Source organism: Triticum urartu, chromosome 7A, assembly GCF_056163025.1.
Source record: "Triticum urartu cultivar PI428250 chromosome 7A, HENAU_Tu73, whole genome shotgun sequence".
Classification (NCBI taxonomy): Eukaryota; Viridiplantae; Streptophyta; class Magnoliopsida; order Poales; family Poaceae; genus Triticum; species Triticum urartu.
In genome coordinates, this window is record NC_141879.1 from 117,753,591 (window position 1) to 117,764,031 (window position 10,441).

At 43.8% G+C, this 10,441-nt stretch overlaps 1 protein-coding gene across 1 annotated transcript; it reads left to right on the top strand.

Moving 5' to 3' along the window:
- Positions 1 to 1,653: 1,653 nt before the first annotated feature.
- Positions 1,654 to 6,821, top strand: LOC125521774 (two-component response regulator ORR22). The gene is made up of 6 exons (XM_048686837.2): positions 1,654 to 2,477; positions 2,995 to 3,147; positions 3,273 to 3,656; positions 3,776 to 3,852; positions 4,949 to 6,006; positions 6,182 to 6,821. Exons 1-5 carry the CDS (start codon positions 2,324 to 2,326, stop codon positions 5,996 to 5,998), a joined length of 1,818 nt encoding a protein of 605 aa, XP_048542794.2. The 5' UTR covers positions 1,654 to 2,323; the 3' UTR covers positions 5,999 to 6,006; positions 6,182 to 6,821.
- Positions 6,822 to 10,441: the final 3,620 nt, after the last annotated feature.

Consider the following 10,441-nt stretch of genomic DNA (forward strand, 5'->3'; position numbering starts at 1 on the left):
GTAAGACCGTGGCATATGCAACAGCAAATCAGCATGTGCGACCAGTTTAATTAGGACTATTACTATTAAGTTCGGCAGGCAGCAGTAGGGATTCCATTATGTATTGGGCTGTGCTCGTACCACGGTAGACTAGAGTACGTTGGAAGTACCAGCTGCTGCGTCGAGCTTAATTGTCGTTCTGCTTTCTGCGAAGAGATTCCCATCTTAATTAGCCGGAGATTACCTGTGTAGCGTACGAATGTGCAATGCAAGCCCGATTAATTAGCGGTGGTACGTCCGATCGCTCCGCAGCGAGCAGGCGATTAAATAAAGGTTGTGATGGGATCAGGCTTTCTTTGCCTGTTGCTAGCTGATCAGCCTTTTGCTCTTCGAAAATGAATGTGGTGCATGATGATCTCTGAATCCAGTCTCAGATAAGTCTGTTCTTATAAACTGTACAGAGTCCTTGCAGTGACACGGCCGTCCAAATCCAAATGGAATCTCCAGAGTTAAGGGCATTTTCTTCAAATTGTGGGACACAGAGTCAAGGGGTTAATTTAGTTTTCTTTCTGTTTTCATACCTAACTAGAGGCTAATGTGCGCTTCGCCCGCGCCGTTCGGATGTTGTTTTTTCTCTCTAGCAAATTGTTGTGGTCGGTTGCTTTATTTCGCTTTTATCCGCGTTGGCTTGAATTTTAATTATGTTTTGATGGTATTTTTTTCGTTTGTATATCGTGATGGATCATTGTTAGAGGCGGTATTTGCTATCAGGTGAGAGTGAAGTTGCTCACAACGTGGTTGTGATGTTCTTACATGTTTCGGCCTTGGTGTCAGTCGATGATTATTGTGTGAGTCCCTCGGGAGCTCATTTTCTAATCACCTTAGAAATTACTATTCCACATTGAAACCATGCAATTCTTACTATAACTTCACACGGGTCGGCCACGGAGCTCTCACTCTCTCAGCTTACAACATGCTCCACTCCCTCGCTTATGAAAAGCTGGCTACCATTTTTAATCTGAAAAAGTTTGTTAAATCAAAAGATGTTCGTAGTTTTTTTAAAAAAAATCTTGAACTTTTTAATTTTTGTAAATTTAAAACCATTATTTTTTTAAACCATACGTTTCAAAAGTATCCATAATTTTGAATTTAGTGCAATTTTTTAAATATACTCAAACTTAAAAATATATTCTTCCGATGCAGGGATTGGTTCTCGGGCATGGACAGTATTAAAATCAAAAGAAGTAGCAAAAAATTCAAAAAATAATTGGCATGCATGATGGTCGAGTGCATGATGTCCGTGACAAATTTGATGGTGTTTGGACATATGAGTAGCCCTTAGTAAAAATACAAAATTTAGGCCAGTGAGAAAGTTTGAAAAAACGCATTATTCAGACCCTATTATGCTTTGTTGCCAAGAGCTCCTCAGATGTCTGAACACCACGAAATTGTTCCCGGACATCATGCATTTGAGTATCTCTCTCTCGGATCATCATTTTGCATCATGAGTGAAAAACAACCATAGCAAGCCTTGTCAGTTGAAGATTGTGGCCTGTGTGGGTCCGACGGCTCCTCTCGTAGTCTTGCATCATTTGCAAGCCTTATGAGTTGTCACTTGTCACCACTCCCACTCTGACTGACCCCTATAAAATCAGCCACCAACAGTCCAAAACTTTGCTTTCCATCGCCATCTCGCTCTGCACTGCTCGCCCCTTCCGCCTCCCCAAACAACACCGCTCCCCACCTCACCAAGCGTGCTGCTGCTGCTGCGGTGGTTTGGCTTCTTCTTCCTCTTCCCCTTCTCGCTTTGCCTGCTCGGTTGCTTGGTGTGGCTGAGCTGAGCTGAGCTGAGAGCACGGGCAGGGCTTGCTTGCTCGCTTCGTCACCTGGAGTGTCACTGTCTGTCTCTGCCTTTCTTTTTTCCTCTCTGTTTTGTGTCCTTGCTCTCCTTTGGCCTTTTGCTTTCCCAACCTCTTCCCGGCCTCAATAACGATGGAGACCCTGCGGCGGGTTCGTTCCTGAAGGCATCTCCTCCCGTCTCGTCGCCGCCGGAATCCAAATCCACCTGCAGTTTTTTCCTCTCTGATCTTCTCTTGTTCCCGGAGTAATTTCCGTTCAAGATTGTTTGCGGCTCTAGCTTTCCCCTCTGTTGTATTCAGGTGGTGCTGTTGTCGAGCGCTTGAGGGAAGTTCCTTACCCGCCACTAGCTTCTCAGGGCTGGCTCGGTTGTGTCCACCTAGTCCTCGTTCTTTCTGGGGATTGGTTCAGTTGGGGGTTTCTGTCTTTAGGGCTAGGTAGGAGGTGCTTCCATTGTACTAGTTGCTCTGAATTGGGAGAGGTTGGGATGCTTTTGGCCGACATGATGATGGAGGCCAGGAAGGGGTTGATGGAGAGGGAGAGGGACCAGTTCCCCGTCGGCATGCGGGTCCTCGCCGTCGACGATGACCCCGTGTGCCTCAAGGTTCTGGAGGTCCTCCTACGCCGCTGCCAGTATCATGGTCAGAGCCTGCTTGCACTTCATTGTGTGTATTTTTTTTTTGAAGAAACTTCATTCTGCAGCTACTAATTAATTGTAGTTTCACTTATCAGTCATCTGATGTTACTTATGCTATTCCAGAGAGTTTGCTCTGCTATTTTTAGAGAACATTTGCTCTGCTATTTGCATACTGTACTATATAGTGCACTAGTAATTACTCTTGCTTAAATGCTTCTGAAACTGCAAGAGTTGTCACATGCAGAGTATAAAACAATTTGCTATGTTCTGAATTGCATATTACAGACATAAATTTTACAGATGGTTTAACACTCTCGCAATGTGATGCGACATATATGTAACTCCCTCCGTTCGGAATTACTTGTCACAAAAATGGATGTATCTACAACTAAAATATATCTAGATACATTTATTTCTTGGGCGAGTAATTCCGAAGGGAGGGAGTAGTTGTTATGCATCCTCTGCTTTCAAGTTTCAACAATTGTAAGCTGATATAAGAGCACATGTTGTCTCTTTAACAGTAACAACCACCAACCAAGCTGCTACTGCACTGAGGCTGTTAAGGGAGAACAAGGACATGTTTGATCTGGTGATCAGTGACGTCCACATGCCCGACATGGACGGCTTCAAGCTCCTCGAGCTCGTCGGGCTCGAAATGGACCTCCCCGTCATCAGTAAGTCCACAAGTTCCTCTATAATCATGGTACATGTTGTTGTTGAGTAATGCTAATGAAGTCCCATGTGTTAAATTAAAATATGGATGGGTGCTAATGAAGTACGTACCATTCAACTCAAGCAGTGTTATCGGTGAACGGAGAGACTAAATCTGTGCTCAAGGGGATAACTCATGGTGCCTGTGACTATCTCCTAAAACCCGTTCGCATCGAAGAGCTCCGGAACGTGTGGCAGCACGTTGTGAGGAGAAAATTCTGCAACCGTGAGCCGAACAATCTTGATTTCTGCAAGGACTCATACCACCGGCTCGGCCAGGCGATCTGTGACAGCCACAGGTCGTCTGACCAGAGCAACAGGGCCAGCAGGAAGAGGAAGGAACTGCACAGCGAGGAGGAAGACGAAGGCGAGGACAACGACGACGCCGCGGCGTCGAAGAAGCCGAGGGTGGTGTGGTCAGTGGAGCTGCACCGGAAGTTCGTCGCTGCCGTCAACCAGCTCGGGATCGACAGTAAGAAAAAACACCTCACCAGTCACCACGTTGCCTTTTTGCTTTCTGTTAAATGTTCTTGCAGGCTACAGCAAACCCATTTATGCTTGTGTCCTTTCTCTCTCGCTGATTGTTTGCAGAGGCTGTACCTAAAAGAATACTCGAGCTTATGAACGTGGAGAAGCTCACCAGGGAAAATGTTGCGAGTCATCTGCAGGTACGGCAGCACGGCATTTACTTCCATCACCACCTTTAACTTTAGCTATTGGATTGTTATCTCTTCCATTCATGATTCATGAGCCTGTGATGCACAGAGAGAAAACTTTTGCAGAACTTTTGATAAAATTGTCTGCAAAGTGGCCTTGTTTTCCTGTGTTAAAATTAAGAGGGCTAACAAACAACCGTTAACTGCGGAGCAGAGTAGAGCAGAGCTTAATTTGGTATTATGGATTGGAAACAAAACATAAATAGTATTTTGGTATACATACAACTGTTATTTGTGCTACCCTTTTTAACAAATATGTTAACATGCTCCTGGTGTCCATTCAAAATGAGTTCAGCTGGTCTGGAAACAAAACATATGCAAGAAACATTCTGTTCAGCTATACTGAATCTTTCAGGAAACCTGAAGAAGGAGATATCTAATGTGAATAGCTGCTTGCTCATATTATTCCTCACTAGTAGATTGGATCTGACATAAATTAGTATGTACTGCTGTACAAGTTTAATGCAGTATTTCGGTAGTACAGCTGTACAAGTTCAATGTAGCATTTTGGTATGTACTGCTGTACAAGTTTAATGTAGTATTTTGGCTACATTGTTTCAGTTTTATATAAACCGGCTAGAAGGAAAAAAAATATAGAAGGAAGACACTTGACACAGCTCAGTGGCTTATCTAGCCCAATGGGCCAGTTGTAAAATTGTTCATTGTCCACCCTCTAGATCTGCCCCTGCCGCCGTGTCCAGCTTACTAAACTATGTTTACCTAAAAAAAAACTAAACTATGTAAACCGTGCTGTACACCTTTTTGTTATATTTTAAAAATAAAACTGCAAAAGCTATGCATGACAATGCATTGACATATAGAAAAGTTATTAACAAGCCTACATTAAAAGTTAAGAAAATTCGTCAGATGTTAATATATACTGTAGTGCTTTTATGTAGCAGTTCCGCAAGAATTTCGATGCCAAACCAGAGAGTGGTTATCTCTGATTATAGGTCTTATTTTCTAGAACTCTTATGATTATACTATATCTCATGCATGAAACATATGCGATTGTGATCTGCGATTGACTTTATATGTGCCAATGCAGAAGTACAGGCTATACCTCAGACGGCTAAGTGCTGTGGCATCACAACAAGCCAGCATTGCTGCTGCCTTTGGAGGCAGAGACCCCTTTCTGCACATGGGAGCATTTGAAGGACTTCATAGTTATCATCAACCTTTTGCCCCTTCTTCTGGTCTTCCATCTTTCAATCCACATGGACTGCTGAGTGGTGCTGGTGCAGCAGCATTTGGGCTTCAGGACTTTGTTCCTTCCAAGGCAATTCAGTGTGATAGCAGCAATGGTGCAATAAGTCATTGCGCCGGCGATACAATCAAATTTAACATTGTGAGCTCACAAGACAACCAACAGGCAGATCTAACGCAAGGCTTGACCGCATCGTCGTCACTTGGGCAGAGGTGGATCCATCAAGAAACCAATGATCTGTGCTCTGTCTTTTCCAGGGGTGCTCTGGCCAGCACTATGTCTAGCACATTCCAGAGAATTACAAGCAGTTCACTACCACCAGAAGATCTTTTGGAGTGCACTCCACATATCAAAGTTGGAGCCCATCCATCTATAGGAATACAAACTGCAAGTTCAGGGCTGCTTGAAAGGTCTCAGCAGGGTGCTCTTCCAATTGGTGATGGATTTTCTATTGACAAGTTACCGTTGCACGTCTCGTTCGATGGCGCTGTCGCGACAAAACCGGATGCTAGCTTTGCCGCTGAAGAACAAGACATGGACCAAAAGGGGATATTTTCAGAAAGAATGACTGTTGGTGTTTGCCCTTCTGAGAGCCTCATAGCAGCCAACAATGCCAGATGTGGAGCCAGTTCTTCTGGTAGTACACTGCTGCTCCCTCATGATACGGAGCGACATTCGAAATACTTGCAGTTTGGAGTTGCAAGCAACTCTAGACATAGAATGGATGGAATGAGACAAGACCAAAGACTGAACAGTGGAGGTTTTAGCTATGATGGTGGTGCCATTGTGCCTGAAAATCAACAGACCGATATGGACGATTTGGGAACTTCGAAGCTGCAGGGTGGGTCAATTCTAGCAGCTGCAACTTTGATGGCCTTCTCAATTCCATAATAAAAGTGGTAAGAACCTCGATTATTCTTTAACTTTTATATCGCCTTTTTCCACTCAAAATTTCACTACTTCTGATAGTCCATCTTTCCTTTCAAATAATTTGCACTAAACTAAGCCCAGTAACCAATAATCCTAGAATCTCAATGGTGATTTTTCTGAACCCATTATCTGATTTCAACACAGGAGAACCCGCATGTCATGACAACACAGGAGGCCTGGAGCAAGCGATATCCGACCAGCAAAGAGAGCCTAGCCTACAGGGGATGCCTCAGGAGGATAGATGATCGCCTTCGGATCCAACGACCAGACCATATATCTGAACGGAGCCGTCGTGCCTAGGGTTAAGGCCCGCGGAAGAAAGGAGCAGCTCCACGATCACCACCGGCGAAAGAGACGATCGCCACCGGAAGGATGGCGCCACCCACGTCACGGGCGTTCACCACTGTCGACCTCTTTGGCTCCGCCGTCGAGAAGATCTCCGAGGTGTGGGTGCTGGTGAGCGGCGCCCGGGCTGAGCTCCAGGAGGAGACTGTCCTGTACAAGCGTCCGCTTTTTTTTTTTCTGAGACAAGTTTTTTTAGGCTTTTTTTTTGAGACAAGTACAAGCGTCCACGTGAGCATGTGTGACTGTCTAAGGCTGGTTTGAGAAGTGTTGTACAGTTGTACATTTGTTTTTTTAGACAAACATGCAAAGCTTTATTAAGTCGTCACAATGTTTACAGGGACGGGTGAAAGATCTCCGGGATGGCCTAACCAGACATGGCGGCCACCTCCAAGAGAGAGTGCATGCTTTGCAAGATTATGAGCTTCAAAGTTTGAGCTCCTAAATTCATGACTAAAAGTACAAAATTCAAATGACGCTGAATGATCTAAGATTTCGTGTATGATTGCTCCATAACTAGGAGCATTCTTCTTCTGGATATCTTCTATTACTCCTTTGCAGTCCGAGGCCACATGAATCCGCCTTAGGTAAAGATCATCTGAAAGGGCAAGTGCCTCACGCACAGCCAGGGTTTCAAGCACTTGAGGGTCGGCAATGTGTCTAAAAGCTAGCACTGAAGCTCCCAAAAAACTGCCCATTGCATCACGACGACTGATAGCTCCTACGGCCCCGTAGCCTCCATGACGAGAAACCGCCGCGTCAACGTTTACTTTGGCGCAGTTCGCCAGTGGTGGCTGCCACTGCTTCGGCCTGGGTGCCCTTGCGGTAGCCGTCCTTGTCTTTGGCGTATGGACTACTTGTAGCTCAGAAATCAACCTTGTGATAAAGCCGTTCACTGTCACCGGTGACTGGAAAATAGCCTCATGAATCGCCTTGCTCCGCGCACTCCATATTGCCCACACCGTGACAATTGTCCCCACAAAGTCCTCCTTGGTCATTATTTCATGTATGTGAAACAACCAATCCTTGGACCATTCATTAGAGCATTCCTCCTGGGCCAAGATTTCGACGAGGTGTTCTGGCGCCAATGCCCAGACACTACTGGACATCGGGCAAGTGAAAAGAGCATGCCTCCAAGTGTCCCTTGCCCCACAGAGATTGCAGGTAAACTCTGATGACATATGGCGGTGGTGCAGGAGCTCGCCAGTAGGCATAGACTGTCTCGCGAGTCTCCACATGAACATTCGTACTTTAGACGGTACTTGTATATGCCATATGCTGCTCCACTGCTTACTCTCATGCTGGACATGTGATGAACCTTCAGATTCGTTCAGCCAAGCTTCCCGATGAATTTTTGTCCTCAATATCATATGGTATGCACTCCTGACACTGAATTTTCCATTGGTTTCTTCATGCCAGCCCCAAAAATCATCAACTCTACGTGTGCATAATGGTATCTTGAGAGTTGTACATTTGTTGTAGTATGTAGGTGTGCTGTGGCGATGCTGGGCTGTTAAAAGTACTGACCAAACCTGGCCAACAGGCCAGGCCGGGCCGGGCCAGCACGTCTTCCTGATTTCAAGCCCCTAAAAAAAACGATATGACACATTAGTTAAACGTGCCGCCTGTGACATGTTTATCCCTTATGGGCCTCTTCTGACCCGATTACTTCAAATATTCAAAACAAATCTGAAAAAATACAGGAAAACTACAGAAAAATAAAAATGAGGCAAAGGGCCTGTTCGGAGTCTCACCACTCCAGAACTCCACTCCCAGAGCGGGGGTAGTTTCAGCTGAAAATAAAGGAGCAGGGAAACACCCGCTCCACAGATCCTCGTATTTCTTGGAGCAGGCGGACTACCGAACAGGGCCAAAGTGTCATATGGGATAAACTTGAGCTTTATTAGTAGTCGTCTCATTGAAATCTTTCATTCTTGGAAGGAAAATGAGCACAAAGCCACACTCCAAATTACAAAAGGATAATAAAAGAAAAAAAGAAAAAGAAAATTTACAAAGACTACAACTATTCTTCTAATTCTTCTTTCTGAATGGCAAGATTTTGCAATGTGGGTTGTCGTTCTTTGTTATCAGCGGTGTGTCTAACTCCCCGCCACCTGGAAGAATAGGCGTTGCTGCTCCTATGGAAGAGCACAAGACAGAGGAGGAAGAATCAAATATCTTGCTCCATGCTCCTTACTTTTTCCCTGCAGTTGGTTCTAGTGGAGGCGCTTGCATCCGAACTTTGGCGTACTTTTGTTCGTACTTATTGTAAACTTCAGAAAGCTTATCACTAACATTGGTGAAAGAAGAAGAATCTACACTTACGGGCGCAACTAGTACATCCTTGCCCGTCAAGTTTAGTCCTAGGACCCAAAATATATACAAATGCATACAACATATGAGTTTCTTTCCAATAATTAACTTTCATGTGTGCAATAACTTCAAGTAAAATTTTATCATTTTTGTATGATTTCATGCGAGTAAGAATCTCTAAAATATTATGTACCATTAATGAAGATGTGGGGTAATAAACCCTACACAAAGAAATTGTTGCATCATAAAACATCTTTGAAAACATAGTCAATACTTGAGCAACATGCCAATTTTCAGCAGTGATTAGTTGTGTTCCATAATTTGCGTTAACAAAATCCCACGAAAGCATCTTTGTCCGGGGGAAGTGACTTAATCATCATATATGTAGAGTTCCATCTAACACATATGCCTAAATTATACTTACTAGATGACGCGTTGCACCCTTGGCGCAAACACCAATTGGAGTGAAGAAGCCAAGAAACTTATGAACAACATATTTTATGAATGATCCACCAAGGGGAAAATAATAAATACAACTGATAATTTAGGTGAACTATTTGAAGAATATTTTTGTGAATTGTCTGCAAGTCATTTTGTTCATATTATGTCTGTATTTTCCAGTAATTCTCGGTTGTCTCTCTATGCTCGGCCGCATTGATTGTGGAATCCCCCTTTGACTTCTCAAACTCCCAACAATCCCCTCGCCCCCATGCGACACGACTATGTCCGGGGCATTGATACGTCTCCAACGTATCTATAATTTTTTATTGTTCCATGCTATTATATTATCTGTTTTGAATGTTTAATGGGCTTTAATATACCTTTTTATATTATTTTTGGGACTAACCTACTAACCAAAGGCCCAGTGCAAATTGCTGTTTTTTTTGCCTATTTCAGTGTTTCGCAGAAAAGGAATATCAAACAGAATCCAAACGGAATGAAACCTTTGGGAGAGTTATTTTTGGAACAAACGTGATCTAGGAGACTTGGAGTGGATGTCAAGAAAGAAGCGAGGTGGCCACGAGGCAGGAGGACGTCTCCAACCGATGTACTTATTCCTCCTATATATACCCATATACCCCGAAAACATCCAGGAGCACCACGAAACCCAATTTTCACCGCTGCAACCTTCTGTACCCGTGATATCCCATCTTGGGGCCTTTTTCGGCGCTCCGCCGGAGGGGGAATCGATCACGAAGGGCTTCTACATCAACACCATAGCCTCTCCGATGATGTGTGAGTAGTTTACCATAGACCTTCAGGTCCATAGTTATTAGCTAGATGACTTCTTCTCTCTCTTTGGATCTCAATACAAAGTTCTCCTCGATTCCCTTGGAGATCTATTCGATGTAATTCTTTTTGCGGTGTGTTTGTCGAGATCCGATGAATTGTGGGTTTATGATCAAGATATCTATGAACAATATTTGATTCTTCTCTGAAATCTTTTTTGCATGATTTAATATCTTCGCAAGTCTCTTCGAATTATCAGTTTGGTTTGGCCTACTAGATTGATCTTTCTTGCAATGGGAGAAGTGCTTAGCTTTGGGTTGATACCTAGGGCCCTCGGGTCTATCTTCCATCATATTATTTTCCTATCAACTTGCTATTTCTATCGTTGTTTATTTTGCAATCTTTATTTTCTAATCTATATCATAAAAATACCAAAAATATTTATCTAATTGTCTTTATCAGATCTCATTCTCGTAAGTGACCATGAAGGGATTGAAAACCCCTTTATTGCGTTGGTTA